Consider the following 18,211-nt stretch of genomic DNA (forward strand, 5'->3'; position numbering starts at 1 on the left):
CAGTACCTTTAGCGAATAGCTAGCGTTACTTACATTTTATTCTCTACTCACCTTTACAACTGTTTCTCCTTTGATCCATGAAACAGAAGGTTTTGGATTCCCCATTGTAGTGCATGGAAGAACAGCCTTTAACCCTTCTATTATTTCCACATTTATAGGCGGTCGGGTTATTTTGGGTCCTAAAATTTGAAAACTCAGAAATTAAAGCTGAACTGAAGCTATGAGATACTGGAACAAGACAAGTTCAGAAATGACAACAAAATCTCTGATGTTTTTTGTGTACATTGCTGAAAGACAGAGAGGTCTTAGTAGGTCATGAGCTGCCTCTGAAAGAAAAAACTTCCTTAAGCACAGCATTCAGAGTTTCAGTTTATGGGTGCAAAAGCAGCTAACTTGCATGGGTTATTTGTTTTCAGGAGTGGAGTTTGACAGCCATTTGAATTAGGGCCTGGGCTAAAATCCAAATCCAGATAAGAGTATTTCCAATATTGAAGAATGTTTGCATTCCAGGTTTTGACATTCTTCACTGCATAAACAGTGTCTTGTGTGAAAGCTCAGATCTGGAGTGAATTGGTTTTGAAATAGTTGTAACCCAGGCTTGTCTCTAGCTCAACAAGAAGGGCATGTAAACTCAATTAATGTCCCTAATTGAAGGATTTATAACTATGTTAGTAAAAAGGAGAAAACATTCTTAAAGAAACAAACATTCAAACTCCTTTGAAGTTAATATGGGACAAATTTAAATTAATTTTACCCAAAGAAAAACATGGCTTAGCTTACTCTGAGCTGGGAGTAAAAAAAAGATCATCTCTGTCTTGGGAGACCTGAAGTTTTGCCTCCCCTGTGTGATACTGAACCAGCAGAAAAATGACCTTCAGAGAGCATCACCTCATGGCCCCCACCTGCAGGCGACTGGGATGCTGGAGAGCCCCAGAATTACCAGACAGGAGGGTCATGCTCATTAGAGCAAACAAATCCTTTCCTACAAACAGATGCTTTAGTCAGGATGTGTCTCAGCTGCCCTTTTAAGTGTTTGTGTAAATAACTGCAGCCAGAGTTCAAAGAGTTCAGCTTCTCCAAGCTCAGCACATGTATAGCCCTTTGCAAGAACCAATCCTCTGCCTTCCATGTGAGATGATGAGATTTAGGTTGCCATGCTCCAGACCTTTCAAGACTGCTATTAAGAACATCTGAACAGCATTTACTTGCTTTTGCCATCCTCAGGCATAAATCTGATTAGTGAAATCCTATGTTTAAAATCCACAAGGGATTTATGCAGTATTGCTATGGCAGTCTAATCTATCAAATTGTGTTGCTTTTATGAAGTTTTGTACAAAGGGCATTCTTCAAAGCATCATTTTTTATCCTCTGCTATGCATACAGTTCCTCTGATCCTAGCACAAGTGTGTGTTATTCAAAGTGAATAAGCACAACTGGTTTTAGTTAAGATATGATACAATATGCCATGTCTCTGCCTCAAGGGACTTCACCCAGCCCCACAGGAACATGGGTCTGCCCTGAACATGGACACCCAGGGGCCATACCTGGGTGTCTGTTCAGTCTCTCAATTACATGCTCACATAGTGTCAGGAAGAAATTACATTTCCACTTACGCATTTTCACTTGGAGAGCCCCACAGCTCTGTGCAGCTGCTCCAATCCCATTATCCGCTGTGCAGCAGTACACCCCATCATCAGTGTCCTCCACGCTCAAAATGGTCAGGAGCTGCCCGTTCCTCTGTATGCTGTACCGGGTGTCAAACAGCCTGCAGGGCACAGCACAGATTGTCAGGGGTGGGGGGACAGCCGGGGACAGAGAGAGGGAATTGCATTTGTGTCTGCAGACTGCTGACAGCACTACAAATAGCAATATGTTTTACTTTTTATTTCCAACCTGAAAACAGAAAGAAAGGCTCTGGAAGTGTTGAATTGGGCCTTAAGATTCGATTTGGTCCTCACTAGACCATGCAGTTCTTGACTGCCACCAGCATGGTGGCAATTCTTCCTCCAGACAGGTATTGGTAAAGTAAGTAGGTACCCTAGCTGGGTTTCTGTCTGGCCAAGGACAGGCAGGAGCACAAGTAATCTTACCCAGCTGTGTTCTGGTTTAGGTATAGTCGCTCAGTGCAAGGGAAGGACTGCCTATATAGTACCTGTAATGGGCTAAATTTTTTTAAAGAAACTTTCTTCAGATTAAAAAAAAAAAAAATTTCACTAACCAGATAATGTTATGGAAAGATTTTTACTGTTGTGAACAAAAAACGCAAACCAAAACCCAAGTATTTTTGTGTCTGCATCCAGGAGTGGTTTTCTCTCTTTTTTTTGGAAAAAGAAAAAAGAAACCACACAAACAAGCAAAGAAATGTGCTGAAGAAAAGAAGCCATCTAAAGATTAGAGGATGCAAGGAGAGCTATAGTTTAATGACAGCAGGCTTTAACCTGGAGACTTCAGAGAAGTCAAGAAAAGCCCTGAAGTTGGAGCAACAAAGGTACAGGATATTGTAACAAAGTCTGTGGAGCAAAGACCAATTCTATATGTGAGCATGGGGTGTGCATATGTATGTGTGTGCGCATGTGTGAGATCAAGGAAGAGACAGAAAGAAAGGTAGTGAGAAAGTGGAGGACTGATCTCTTATTTTCATTGCAAAACTGTAAAAGTATCATAAAACTTCAGTGGAACAAGATTTGCATAACATTTCATAAATTACTCCATGTTGGATTTTCACACCTTCATTTATGCTTTTTGGAAACACTTTCATGAAATTGGCCTTTGATTCTGAAGAACAGTAGCAAAAGGGATCTGACCTGAGGATTGGCTCCCAAGCTACCACAAATATCTGATGACTAATTATGTACCATTTTGTCCTTTACTGTTAAAAATCGTACAGCAGTCACCAAGTAATCTCAGTGTGCCATTTACAGTATTACAGGCGCATATTTCCTTTCAACAGCCTTTCACCTTTCAGTCTTGTACTTCCCTCCTCTTTTCACCCTGGGAAGTACAATGAACTCATCCATCGTGTAAAAGACATGCAAGTCCATTCCCTTCTTTTCCTGAGGAAGGCTCACCCCAGGCAGCCTTGTTCTGGGAGATGGAGCAGGTAACCATTTCACTGGGCACAGGGAACCTGCCAGTCTACTTGCACAGGTTTTGACACCAAAAGGAAAGGTGCTTCCAGAAGACTAGTGCTGACAAGAGCATCTGTCCTGGTGCTATTCCCATAGAAGCTGAATGTTTACATACTGTTTTGTTTTGAAGGTTAGCTTAGCCATCTATTCAGGGTGCTGAGACCTTGTAAAGAGCAGAAAATTTTGTAAATAAAATAATTGATATTTATTACTGGTGACAACTAGACCCTTTGAAGTTTGATACATAACACCCACAGGCACATAAATATATTTATATGTTTTTCTCAGAAAAAAAAAATCCATTGATCTGATCCTTTTTAATTGTGCAAATACTTTCAGATATGTTCTTGGAAAATAACAGAAATCTTTTTCAGCTTATCTATTTCCCTGTCTTTGGTCTGAGGTTTTGTATCCAGCAAGCACTGACTACTAATGCCAACACAGCTTTGGGAAAGTGAAATAGTTGCTGCTATTAATGTTGCTCCAGAAGCTCCAGTAAAGGAACAAAACACCTGAGCTCTTCAGCCTGACCAGCAGAGCATTTTTGATTGGTATTTTCCTTTTTGGTCAATGCTGTGAAAAAGACCCTGTGTCTCAGAGAGAGTGGGATGGCTTTTAGGAAAGTGTGGAAACATAGATTGGGGTGAGAAACAATCTGGTTTTCATATGATCTTATAACAGAGAGAGTAAAATTTTAAAAACTATGGGAGAGAAAGGCATGTAATCTCCGTGGTCCTGCATGAATGGCTTCCTCTTCCAGCTCTGATTTTCAGACATGGTGTCACTGATGTGGAAGGAATTAGGAGAAAGGTGACCTGATTTGGAAATAACATCTGTGGATATTCAGACTTCCATCTTGCAACAAGTCCTGGGTCAGAGGGTTAGGACCGGGGTTTTACTGAGGTTCTGTTGAAGGCAATGAAAAAAAGATTTCTGAAGGCCAGTATGCATATGTGTAGCATTCTGCTTTTCCCCTGTTCTAAAATAGTCTTTCTAGCAGTAAGATCTCCTTCTGCTGCTGACTAATTTGGAGTCTCCTGAGCCAATGGTCCAAGGGTTCTTTGGATGCTTGACCCTGGTAGTAGGAACCATGCTTCAGGTGACCATCTGCCAAACATGGGCATCTTTTGTGGAAAATGGGCCTTAATTGTGTTACACAGAGATTGTTCTCTAATTTTCCCTTACAGTGGGAATCACTAACAGTGACCTAGAATGAGAAACTGATGTGAAGTCATGTGGCAAACGTAATATGATTTCAGAGTTGTAAAATCAGGTACAGTTTTCTTTTCAAGAGCCTGTCTACAGCAACAGAGCTAAATCAATGGTAACAACTTCTGTAACGTGTTTCTAAGACTGCCTTCATTGGCAGCACCTTGCTACCTGGTGGTGAATGTCTGACGGCACATGACAATGAGAAGACAGTTTCCTACAGTCAGATCCAGAACTAGAAGAAAACAAGAATGGCATGATATGACCTCTTCCATGCAAAGTTTCCAAGCACACTGCAGACACTAGGGCAACAAGTCTGGCAATGCTCCTTTTAAATATGATACAGCATCCTCATCCTTCATAAACGCTTAAGCTGAGGAACAGAGCACACTTCATTGTCTGAAGCTGGAGAGAAAACTCCTTGCACTGCTTGCAGCAGAAATCAATTGTCTCCAAGCTCAAGTGTATGAAGCTGCAAAAGAACCCCCCAGGTGCTCCTATCACTTCCTAAGGAACACAGATTCCTATATAATTACAGCCATTCACCCTTTTCCCTGCCACAGATCCATTTTGATGTTTCCAGATATCTCCTTTATCATGAGGGAAGGCACTGATGGTTTTGGCAGGGGATGCTGGAGAGGGCTGGGGCTGCTCCCTACCTGATGGGAATGCTGTTGCGCGTCCATGTAATCTCCGGCTCAGGGTATGACTCCACCACACAGACAAACTTGGCGACATCCTCTACCAGCGCATCCACAGTTTCCAGAGGAGTGCTGATCAAGGGAGCTGTGTGAAGGAAGAGAAGATGAGAAAATCTCCCGGTACCTCCTGGAGAGTGGCATGAAGCCTGCCAGACCCCTCTGGCAGAGACAGCTGTGTGTCTTCAGAGTCCTCTGTGACTTTTTCCCCAGCACAGAGGTGCTTTGCACACCCTCCACTCGTTCATTGTAACACAGGTTCCTCCGTATTTGTATCTGCAGCCTTCTGTTATCTGATGCAGGCTTTGCATTTTCTCTTGTGCTCACTCTATAGGGTGCAAAACAGAGTCACCCAAGCATGGGGCAGCTCCAACAAGCTCGGTGCATCTCGTGTTTCTGACCCTCCTCTCCTCCCAGGGTGCACAGCAATGGGTGGCATACTGCAAGGACACAGGTGAGGCTGTTCCTCTGCTATGGGGGTGACATTTCATGGGCTGGAAGTGCAAGGAACAGCACACAAATTGAAGCCAAGCTGACCTGCCCCTGGAGTGGGCACAGGGCCTCCTTATTAACATATAATGCATGAGATTTGGACTTCATCATCATTAATACAGGATTTGTTCCACTCAACTATTTCTCCTTTTTTTTAAACTTGCTATATAGCACTATATTTTTCAAAGCCAGGCTCGTAAAGGCCCTTCAGGTCTTCCAGATTTGTGGCAGGACTAGTACATGTTGTCTTTTTCTCACCTTTTCTAACCAAATGGCACCAGGGTTAGAAGTCTAATAGCTGTGTCTGATGCTTATTATCACAGACCTGTCATCATACATTATCTGAGTGTATCATCTTTAGAAACATTTTCCATCACCCTGGTAAAAGACTTGAAGCATGGCTAGAAGGATCAAAGGATACGCCTAGTGAATCACTTCTCCTCCGCATGGTATGCATTGCAGCCATTGCCTCCAAAGACGCTTGAATGACTTTTAATCTATAACTGCAAGGGACACACATCCAATATTTGTTGGACTGGATTTCATTGACAGCTGTGCTGAGAGGAATTAGTTTCATACCATGTTCCTGAAACACCACCTTGAAAATGTACAGCGGATGCAGGCATCTTCCTGTTCCTCGCTGACTGTAGCAGTATCTGGCACACTGTGTGTCTTTTCACAGGAAAATCCTGACTGCACCATATCTGCTGGCCTTCCCAAGAAGATTTAAATTCAGGCAACAAATAAGCATCAAATTTACCCCTCTCTCCTAAACAAAAAAGCAAAATACAAGGTGCTCCAATTTAAGTGACTGAGAATAATAGAAAGCCTTTACCTTAATGTTTTTTTCAATTTACATGGGAGTAAAAATTAAAATGTCATTGGAGTTCAGCTGGAATGAAGCTAGAGGAAGAAAGGATCGGCTTCCACTATCAGGTTTATATAAAAGTCCTAACGCTTTTGAAATGTCATTAGAATAAATCTGCCTCAATAATATTTCTAGATTATATGACTTCAGATTGCATAATTGGTAATGACTGTACTTCTATAAAAAGGTCTTAAAGCTACAGCTAGGGTAGCACTAAAGATTATATTAACTAAACTTTAGTTAAAACACATGTGTCTCAGACTTGTTGTTTAAGATCACTGCTTCAAACAGGCTTCAATTTATTGGGTCATTTTGGGTCACACCAGGTAGAAGTAATCATTCATATTGCACCCCAGATAAATCCCACACCAGTAAAACCAAATGGAAGATTTTCACAAAGCCTAATTTCTTTGCTACTGAAGGTTGTTTTAGGAGAATAACCTCTACCGATGGCTATCCTGTCTACTTCAAAGGGGATGTTGCTATTTCGTGACAGAGTTTATTGGGTTTTGATGGCATTAAGTCTGGCTGAAATGGAGTTTTACGATCTAATTTATATAGTATGTTTTTATTGCTGTTGTCCACATGCCTTGATCTCTGGAAGGATGCTTCTTTAACCTTGAGAAATGTAAATTTCTACAGTGACCAAAATTCAAAGCAACTAGTTGTATAACTATGTTGTCACAATAAGCATGTCTATTCTCACAAAGAATAAAGTTCTATATGTACCAAGAGCCAGTATGCATAACAACAGTGTTTTATTCTTTGGGCAAACAAGCCCTGTCAGTTTAATATATTAAATAAATTCTCTAGCAAAAGTTATGCTTATTATCACAGACTTTTGTGTCTTTTGTGGTATCTCTTTAATTCAACAGATGACAGAATTATCCTTAGCAATATTACCTACACCGCGTCTAATCTAGCATCTCCTGAAAGGCAGTACCAGGGTCTGATCTGTCACCCCCTGAGAGCCAGCACACAGCTCTTAGGGCAGAATCAAGCCCATACTCATAGAAAATATGTCCAAAATGACAGCACTTTACTATGGCCAAAGCAGGAAGGGAACATTTTTTTACGGCTGCCTCCCCAAACTCTACATCCTCGAAGAGCAACTGTGACAACAACAGCTATGTGTCATTTTCTCGTATGCTCTTTTTTACCTTTCTGATATTAAAACCAAGTGATGGGCCAGTGAGGGGGTGAAGTCAGTGCTCCTGCAGCCAGGATGAGGGGGCAGAGGCCGGAGGACACACCGTGTGTCCGCAGAGGACAGCAAGAGGTGGAGCACACCGCCATTTTATCATGAGGCGGCAAGAGAGACCCAAAATGGCTGCAATGGTGCCTGCTTCTAAAAGCCATCCAAAAAGCTCAGATGTTGGTGTCAGTCCATGTTTCCTCACAAAAGCAATCAAAACTTATGATGTCTTCATTATCAGATTTTAACATGGGAAATTAAAATCCAAACAACTTAAGAGATATTTATCATAGATCCCAGAGCTTTCCGTGCGCATCCATTGGGGCTGTCTGACATTTTTTAGGTAGCCCTATGGCTTTAAATAACATTGAAAATCAATTAACTTACATATCCATAAATCCACACAGGTGCCATTTTTCTGGATGTCAGCTGTAGTTTCCCGAGATAGCAAAATGACCCAAGGTCAGTCACAGGGCCCATGAGAAAGCCAAATCCCCTCCTATCCCCAGCCCACCAGAAGCTCCCAGATTGCTTGGCTTTGGTTTTGGATTCACACTTTTGAAACAAGACAAGCCAGGCAGACAAAACAAAGCAGAAAATGGAGCCAGTCCCCTCTGCAGCATTGCAGACGCCTAGAGATACTGCAGTTCCTCTGGACATTTAACTGCCCAATCGTGTTTCCAGCTAATGCTGCAAAAGCTCTACAGGGCACTGCTGGCCTATAGTCTCATTTCAGCCTCTCTCAGGGACCAAGGCAATTCAGCCACCTGAGACATTTTAGGAAACGATGCATATCTCTACACTGTACTATGTCACCAGAAAGAATCAATCCCTTTCCTCTTTGTTTTTCTTGTCTCTCTAATCCCATTTTTACCACAGCTTTCAAAAAGACCAGGGTTCACCAACTTACTTTAGTGCCTTAGGAAAAAATTAGCATTTTTATTTCAAAAGTTTTTTGTAAAGAGACCATTTCTTTTCCATTTTGAGGTCAACCTGACTAACAATTGTAAGAGCACAGCCCTGCGAGAGCAGCCATGTTGGCCTAACAGCTTAATACTGGCATCTTCCTTGAGGTTTTTTTTTGTTTTCCTGAAGCCGCAAAGTTTCTGGTGTGCTTTGGATGGGTCCTGACAATCACCATGCAGCAAAACCTTTTGTCCACATGGTTACCAGAAGGTACATCCAGAAGACCACTGTTGCATTTTGTACCTCAAAGGCTTTTCTAAACAGAATTTTTTCAGTTCTTGTGTTGGATAAAAGTCTGTGAGCATGTGTCCATGTGCGTGTGTGCACACAAGAAAGGAAGAAGGTATAATAATTTTTATGTTATATACAATACAAACCATGCATATTTTTATTTATAAACATACACTGTGTAAAGACATTATAGCCATTTACATTTTCTTTGAGTTTTATATATTTATAAGCATACACAGGCATGCAGAACACCACAATTCTTGGGCTCTGCAGCAACGGGTGCTACTAGCCATCAAAATCTGTAAGCTTCCTTTGACATGAGAAATGTCCATCCCACCCAGGCTGAATCCAAATGTCTCCCCTGCCCATTACAACAGGACTACGTGCTCTTCCTAGACAAAGAACCTTCAATCCCAGACACAAATACGAGATTATTTTCACTGCTATCCTTCTAGAAGCAGTGAACTGATCACCGAAAGCAGAACATTTTTGTCCTTTTTCTGGAATATTACCTCACCACCCGCCCCACTGTTACCAGAGATGTCTTCCCCTTTGCAAAACCTCCTTCAGTAAGAGACAGAAGTAGACCAGGGTAAAAGCCCCTCCAAGCAAACCTTTTGGGAGAGTCTCGGCCAAGCTGAGGGCTGCCAGGGTGAGGACATGCACCAGGTGCACCTTCAGCAGGTCATTCATGTTTGATCCAGAAGGCATCCGGCTCCTTCAGGCGAGGCGTGTGGAGCTCCCAGCCGGCTGCATTTCGGATGGCAGTGCACAAGCAGAGCTTCTCCGCTAATGACGGAGTAGGGTCTGCGGGATCTAAGTATAATCAGGAATTCTCCCACCCGGCAGTGGTGATGGACGTGGCCAGCTGGTGCGTATCCACTTCGGTCGGTGTGAAAGCGTGGAGCTCGTGAAACAAGAGAAAGCAAATCCCTTCTGAATTCCTTCTAAGCAAACAGAGAGGAGGACAATAGGCAAATGCATTTCCAGGGCAGTACCCTACCCCAGCGCTGCAAAGTCACTAGGCCTTTATTTCAGCACTGTGTAAGTGCAGTAGTGGAAAAAATGCATGCCACTGGATTTTACTTCAGCTTAGTCCCCCTCTTTTCATTTTTTCTCCTCTCTCTCTCGCAAGTGCTCCCTCTGTCTTATTATAACCTTTCATGATTGGCTGCAATATGGCACCTGTTGCCCTGCTGATAGCATTTCTTTTCTTAACAGATGTATTCGCTGGAGCAGGAGAGGTTGGCACTGGAGGCTGAAAGTTCCCTTCTTTGACAAGGAGGTTGTCACTGTTTGAGAACCATTGCAGCACACTGAAAAAGCAGAGCTTTGTCCTGGAAACAGCCCCCCAGAAAAGTGAATATCCATAGCAGAAGTGGCATTTATACCCTGGGAGAAAAGGAGCATTTCATTTCAACATCAGCAGCAGTCCAGGGGGTTTGGGCACAGGTAGAGGCATTGCTCTAAGGAAATGTGACTGTTGGGTACTGTTACTATTAATCTCTCAAAAACATCTTATTATCCACCAAGTCTCTGCCTAAAGTGAAAGACTGAAAATCAGAGCTCATTTTCTAGGAAGCTTTAGAGGAGCATCAGACCTGAGGCTATCTCCTGACTAATTCCATCTTGCCCCATTCTAGCACAGTGGTCCACATGACATTGTCTTTTTCAAAACTGTTAAGTCATTTGTACTCCTTGTTTTTCCAGCATAAATATTTATATGAAGAGTGCAATCAGTCTTACCACTGTGGAAAGGCTGATGTGGGGGCAACATCTGTATGAGCAGAAGAGAAAAAGATGAATAATCAGGCTGGGGATAATCTAATTGATGATGATGCCCTGGGAACATGACTCCAGATACTTTTCATCATGTTATCAGCAAAGTGGATGTGAACTTTGCACTAAAAGACATGGTTAGAGGAAAGGGAATGCATAGTCATAACATATCACAGTAAAAGGTACTTTGAGATCTCTGGAATTTCCCTTATTTGCTGAACCTCTCAGTTTCAAACACTTCTTAACAGTCTTTCTGCGATGAACTTACACAGTTCAGCAGGACTTCCTCTGAAAGGCAGATGGAGTAAAGCTGGCCAGAGCTGCGTGTGTGTGAATCCCAATGGTTTGGCATGGCATGATAACAACAGCGTTACTTTGGGGACATGCAACTGCTGATTAGGAGCAAAGATCCCTGGACAAATGCTCCTCTGAAGATGAATAAAGGCAAAAACACTCACCGAACATGCATTAAAGACCTTCCAAGGATTCTGGAGCTAGCAACAACAACAAAGCAAAACAACAAGACAACAATGAAACAACAATAATCCTACCAGAGAACAGAGAAATCCTAATTTATGGCTGAATTTACAAATATTTGTTTTGTTTTGTTTAAGTCCAATCACATCCAATTAATCTGCTCCATAGAAAAGCAACTTGGTGTTTTAGGGTAAAATTCTCTTCATGGAGGGACTTTACCAGAGACCTCTACATCACTGGATTTCTGTCTGGACTGTGTTACAAGGCCTTTGAAACAGCACCATCCTGCACGAGTCCAAAAATTAATCTTTCCCCTTTACTTACCAGTTACAGCATTTATAAAAGACACTGACAGTGATGGCTGTTAACTGTTAATAATGCCTTTGCAACTTTAGGATTACCAAACTGCTCCTAACCTCTCATTTCCTCTGCTTTATGAATTTTTATTAAGCACCACAGTGAGCTCCACTGCTCTAAACTGAAAGGATGTAAATTTACATTATAAATGGGAGTAGAGAGGATTCACATGTACAAGGTGGAGTTATTTTGTTCTCCAGCTAGACATGTCATACAGCTAGCAAACAATATACCTGGGAAGCTGGTGATCATCTGTGTCCATCATGGAAAGATGTTTCTGTATAGAGCGAAATCTGTGGAAATACTGGTGACACCAAATTTTCTTTGCTTCCAAGCATTCTCAAGGCTTACTTTATAAAAGTGAAATGTTCCTTTAATTTTTACTCACAGTAGTTATGAGTTTGCTGTTCGTTGGTTGTTGGGGTTTTTTTTCTAACAAAGCCGAGACACATACAGTTTACAGATAATTGTTATTTACAGCTGATGTTATTTGTAGTCATGCCCCAAGGCCTCTGTCAAGATGAGGTCCCAGCAGCCTACACAACTAATAACAAGAAGCAGTCCCTTGCTTTCAGGCATTGCAGGCAACGCTTTGTTCCCACAAAGATTTGTGCACCAGTTTAGCTCTCTGCACTGCAAACACCTCCACAGGAGTCAGTTCATGAAGTTTAGTGCACAAAGACAAGGAGTGCTGGAGCGTTCCTTCATCTATCTCCCATTTTTTCCCCTTTCAAATTGTTTGCAGAGTGACTTTTAATAAATACAATATTTTTTAGTAAATGCATAAATACAAAGGAAGTTTTGAGAGTTTGCTGAATAATTCAGATAACTGTCTTCCAGTTAATTAGTTGCTTGGCATCTCCCCACCAAGATGAGGGGAAATTTGCTTTTTACTGTTTGCAGGACAGGACCATTTTGGACCTTTTCTCTGCATACCTCTTCTCTCCCTCCTTCTTCCAAGTGCTCTGCTGGACGCTGACATTTTTACATGCTAATGCAACATGATTTGATCACTGAATACTTTGAAAACTGCCTTTTGCCCCGTATCACCATCAGGGATGTCTTCTCCATAGGTAGTCGCAGATGTTCACCCAAGTAGACAGGCTATGGTAGGTGTTTCCAGCAGAAAGTGTCCAGCCAGGTAACAAACTCCTTCTATGGAGGGACACAATGGAGTTGCTTTGGCAATAGCCCCAGTCACCCAGCATCTGGTGATTCACACGGAAATACACAAGTCAGCACTAACGCAGCCTGACTGGTGTCCATTTTAATGCAATGTCATGAATGTTGGTGCTGGCAACATACCTGAGTAAATACAAGCCATTGGTCTTCAGCTTTGGAGCTGTTGGTCCTGCAGTCACCCTTTTGAATGCAACACAGATGTAGTCTCAGTCTGAAGCATGATGCCAGATCTGAGGTCTTATACACAGGTCAGGCTGTTTTACTTGCTTTTCAGCAGCAACAAGGATCCCTAAAAATGACTATGTCACTAGTATTCAGCTCTATTCATATATGTAACATTCAAGCAAGAAAAAGAGGGAGCCCTAACATGCCAAGGTAACAGATGAGTACAGACACAAAAGTCAAGTGTTATTCAAACCCCAAGCTCCCATGTCATGGCTTCAAACCTCTTCCAGTCAGCACAGCGCCCAAAAGGACATATGCTATGTGGTCTTTCCCTGAGAGGCATGCATGTACATATCCCTGCACGCACTAACCCTGTGCCTGGTGTGCCTGTGCCGCTTCCCTTCTCAAAGCTGCTGGCCTCTCGTATATGGGTGTCCTCACAAAACATTTGACAGCGAAACCCATCTGACACCTGGGCCTGCACATGTACCTTCCTACACAGAAATTAATCAAGGTCACATTGACATAGGGTTATGGGCACACCAGTCCTCCCAGTCCACCCTGCCCACATTGCCAGCAGTAGCTAAATGCAACACACACTCCTGCATGTGTGGCATGGCAAGGGCATCTCTGACAATGCATGCCAGCATTTGGGGAGGAGGTAAACATCGTTTTAGGGGAGGAGATAAACATTGGTTTAGCTCTTTTACTACACATTGCAACTTGCTTCTTTACAGTGATCCTAAGTGGAAGCAGCTGTTACAGCCACAGGCTCCAAGGGATTTAACCCAACCTGCAACACACATATGGCCAGTAAGGTACCATTGCTTGTGTCAGTAATAGCAAACGCTGTATTCAGTGTAACATGTGAGGGAATAAGCTATGTTACTGCTGTTCTTTGCCCTGCATTTGTGGGTTTTTTGTTTGGCGTTTGGGTTTTTTAAATTGTCAAAATTAAGGAAAGATTTTTCTCTAAAGTCATTTAAGAAACAGACCCATCCCAAAACCCCACTTACTGTGTTTAAGTTGCAGGCTTTCAGGTGCACTTGCCTTGGCCTCTGTCCTCAGCCATCTGGACCAGTCTCTGATCCCCTACTAATATTTCAACATTTACTGAGCTCTGATGCCTGAATCTAAAATGGTCCTCTTTCCTTCTCTTGAGATTTTGTGGGTATTGGGAAACCTAAGATTTGCATTAATTTCTTACTATCACCTTGCTATAAACTTTCCTGTAATTTTTCAGCTCATAGGATCTGCCAGTATTGACTAAGGCCAACCTAATCTGCTGTCCTATATTTTGTGGTGGGGCAAAATTATGTAGTGTTATGAGATGTAATCACTGTAGTGAAATAGTGTAAATACTGTAATGAAAGAGGAAGATCCCTTGTCATGCAGCTAGTTAACTGTGCACCGGTGTATATAGGACAGACAATGAGATGAATGCAGGTTTTTCATAATATAGGAAATTAATTTCTCTGCTGGGAGACCTGCCCCGTATTTCACCTTGCTACCCACAGCAGCCAGCCTCACACTGTAACATGGGAAAAGTTGCCCCCCTTGATAAGCCTCTCCTTCCTCTCTGTGAAGATAATGCTGTCACTGTGCTGAGCTCGGGGGAGTCGAAGATGCCTGTGTTTTCCCAAACAGGATGCCACGGGTGAGCACACCCTTGTTCCCCAGCCTCTGATTTCAGTCCTTCATGTTCTGGATACCATCAGAAAAGTGCAGGCTGTGGGGCCAGGGTGGCTGCTGATGGACAAAACCTGCTCTCCATCACACGGTACCACAACCCAACAAGTGAGAAACAAGACTTGCATTTAGAAATTGTTATAGCAGATCCCTGAGAGAAATACCTAAGGAAGCAGGGGAAGGAGGGACTCAGTGAGGATTTTCAGGCCATGGGGACCATGCAAAGGAGAACATGTCCCTACAGAATCCCTTTCTGCAGAAATGAGGAGGTGCTTCAGGACAGGAATGCATTAGGGATATAACATCCCTTTAACTTCAATCCCAGAATACTTCACCTTGTAAAATCTCACTCTCACCAAGAAGTAAATTCAACCTCAGCTTGATCTGAGGTAATAATAGCAATTACTGCATGAATACACACACTGTGAAATAGAATCTGGTTATTTCGTACCAGAACTCCAGGGAGTAATATTTTAATTATTGTCAGCACCTCTTTAAAACAAGCAAAACTAAAGCCAAGGAAAAGCACAAAGCAATAAATCTATCTACTGTAATGCCTCATGTGTCAAATTAAAAAAAGTTCGATTTTCAATTTTTGGTTGTCATTATTTGTTGCTCTTGATTGGTGTTCTAGAGTGTGGAGGAACAAAAGCCAAGACACAGGAGTTTATAGGCATGCCACAAGCAACCAACCAGTGTAGTTTCAAACATAGAGCACAACTGTCTTCTGTGGAAGATTGTGGCCCTGTACCAGTGTAGAAATTAGCTTTCCTAAGTGATTTGTATTCATAAGCCTGTAAATACCTTTCCAATCCATCACTATGGCATCTCTGAAATGCCGCAACATCTCCTTGGAGCCAAACAGGATCTGGGAGGTGTTACAACATACGGCGGTGATATGAGGAAACACTCAAGTTTCACAAGTACCTGCACCCATGCAATAACATGTCTGCCAGTGGAACAGGACACCTGAAATGCAGCTGCCACATCCTGCCAGCTGATGGCGGGTTGCCACAACCAGTTGCAGGAGGTGTGCAACACATAAGTCCCAGGGGCATCCTATCCCCTTTCATTTCACTGAACTGTGCGCAACGTGCTGCAACACACGAAAGGGTTCCACAAGCTTTTTCTGGACGAGATAGGGGGTTTTTTTGTTGCCGTGATAGGAAGAACTTTGCAGCATGTGTAGCCCAAGAGTAACTGGTGGCACTTTTAGACAATGTACCATATGCTGAAAAACATTTTGGGGGTGGTTCAGCTGTATACATTAAAAACGAGGAACTAAATTCTGCTCTGAGTTAACCCCAGGCAACCCCACTGACGTCAATGGAGTGTAACTGAGAGCAGAAGGTTGCCTGTGATCTTTATTTCTTAAGAGTTCACCTGCTGCTCATTTGAAGCCATAATCCTTGGTGACATCCCAGTCATTTCTATGAGAGAGAGGCTTGCACGGCAGAGATCAGGTCCCAGTGTGAACTTCACTCAATGTGGCGTTCTTGGCTATAGTATTTTAGACCACCACAACATCTACCTGCTACAACAGTCTCATGGCTGCTATTTAAACTCTGCTGCCAGTTATTTGGAAGCACCACAGTTAGCATGGCAATATGTGTGGATATGTCTCCTTAGTCAAATGGTGGGTCCTTAGCTGAAAGATGCATCCAGCACATTCAGCACATTTAACAGCAAATGCTGCAATAGTGATATGCACCTGGATGACTGATGTTAGACAAGAAATGAGAGCAGACTCAAAAACCCAAGCCTCAGGAAAATGTCTTTAGCAATGCACAGTTCCCACTGGACTATGGGCCCCTGTACCAACTGCAGGGGACTGCAGCTGTGGCACTGCTTTCTGCATAACCACAGGGCACTTCTGTGCCCCAGCAGCACAACCATGCTCACACACCCCTCCACAGGTTTTGCAGCCCTGCAAAAAAGCCTATGAGGCACACAGGGTGTTGAGAGGTGTGAGTCCAGGAGCCCTTAGGATGCTACAATAGGGGCATAGGTATGAGATTTTGTACATGCCTCATGAGCCTAGGGAAGAAGACTAGACAGTGAGAAGAAACTTCTGCAGGCTCTGCATAACATGTGGCATTTACGACCATCCATGAGATGTTATGTTCTCCTGCCCCATATTTATAAGCACTGTCCAGTATTTTTCCTTAGGAGTTGGTTTAGTCCTGAAAAAGAGCTAAAGCATAAAAGATCTGATCCAAAACACTGGCATATCCACAGGATTAGTCCTTTAACCTCAGTGGACCTGGTCTGAGAGTCCTATCCCTTCCTGTTGTATACATAGCATCATTAAACCTGTTTGAAGCAAGAGTGATGTCCACAGTTTGTGGGCCTAGCCCTACAGCCCAAGCGTTTGGCCAGCACAGTGTGCTTCTGTCACTTAAGATACTGTAAATAATTAAGGAATGGTGGGTCAGCAATACAGCTGGTCAGGAAATAATACAAATAGGAGTCAAGGGGTTGTACCAAAACCTAAATTGAAACAGCCTTGTGGCTAACCGCTTCACTATTTGATATCCATCTGTTGAGGAGGGAGTGGCAAAGGACAGAATTCACCTTATGCTCTGAAAAGATGGTCATAAAGCAAAACACTTTGTCTCAAAAACTGTACAAGGCAGAAGCCACCCTGGGTAAGTCTGCAAGAGGCTCAGACTCAGAAGATGGGCTTAGAGCTCTTCCCAAGAGCCACAGCTGCTGCTGCCAAGGGGAGATGTTTGCCGGGTGAGGGTCCTTTCTCCTCTCCGCTTCCTCCATCCCACCCTAGATAGAGAGGAGGTTTCTGGTCACGACTTCAACACATTTCCACCTTGGACCTTCTTCCCTCACCAGTGGCAGATTTGCTGCAGGTGAGTAGTTTCTGGGAGAGGAGACCACTTTAAGGAAACCTGCATGGGTTAAGCGATGCAGACATTCCCCAGGAGTGGTAAGATACCTGAGCATCTTTGTGGCTGTGGCCAAAACTTCACCCTGTCCCAGACATCACACTTGGCAAGCAGCACCAGGCTCCAGTCCCCAAAACAGCTTGCAATCAGTCAGTTGTGCCAGTGCTTCCACGGAAAGCTTTTGTCTGGGGCATTTTCATAGTATTTGCCTTTTTTCCATAAGTATCACTGGCAGCTCTGGAGCGTCTGGATGAACAAAAAATGCACTGGGCCAAATTTATCTCCAGTGTGTCTCCCCTGACTGCAGCAGGCATGCAGCAGGGCTGGATTTCCCCCTTCCCAACACCACACTTAATGGGCCACATCTGCCAAGCATGGCCTGCCGGCACGTCTGGAGAGCCAGGGACTTTCCCACATCAGGCTCCTCATCTCAGTGCAGACCAGGTCCACCAAACTGCAATCCCATTCACGCATGCTCAGACAGGCCACGCAGCTCCATGGGGTACCATCTGTTGTGCTCTGGGGCCCTCCCTGCCCTACATCAAGGGATGGATCATCACATCCTAAAATACATGACTCTTCCCCACCCATTTGGGAACGCATGAGATGGTCCATGAGGGATGCACAAAGACTTACTCCTCCTGCAGCAGGGGCTGGAAATCCCACTTTTACTGACACCAGGGCCTCAATTCCTACCGGTGTCGATAAGCCAGTTGAAGATGGAAGACAGAAAAAGCAGGATGGACTTGAATTTCCACAAAACATCTGCAGATATCCAGCTGGTGTAAATTGTTGTCATTCCCTTGGCAATAGTGGAGTTAGGTCAGTGTGCCCTTGCTGGAGAACTGGGTCTGTACTTCATATTTGATTAACAT

The 18,211-nt window shown here is 43.3% G+C and overlaps 1 protein-coding gene across 3 annotated transcripts in view; it reads right to left on the bottom strand.

Annotated features, from left to right (window-relative positions):
* MUSK (muscle associated receptor tyrosine kinase) overlaps positions 1 to 9,480 on the bottom strand; it is a 53,837-nt gene extending 44,357 nt beyond the window's left edge. For all 3 annotated transcript variants that reach the window (XM_074812696.1, XM_074812695.1, XM_074812694.1), the window contains exons 1-4: positions 9,402 to 9,480; positions 4,997 to 5,123; positions 1,614 to 1,765; positions 52 to 179 (exon numbers count right to left, since the gene is read on the bottom strand). In XM_074812696.1, the coding sequence (XP_074668797.1) occupies positions 52 to 179; positions 1,614 to 1,765; positions 4,997 to 5,123; positions 9,402 to 9,480 (486 nt within the window). The remainder of the gene's footprint in view (positions 1 to 51; positions 180 to 1,613; positions 1,766 to 4,996; positions 5,124 to 9,401) is intronic.
* Between the last annotated feature and the right edge of the window lie 8,731 nt (positions 9,481 to 18,211).

The sequence above is a fragment of the Strix aluco genome, chromosome Z, assembly GCF_031877795.1.
Source record: "Strix aluco isolate bStrAlu1 chromosome Z, bStrAlu1.hap1, whole genome shotgun sequence".
Classification (NCBI taxonomy): domain Eukaryota; kingdom Metazoa; phylum Chordata; class Aves; order Strigiformes; family Strigidae; genus Strix; species Strix aluco.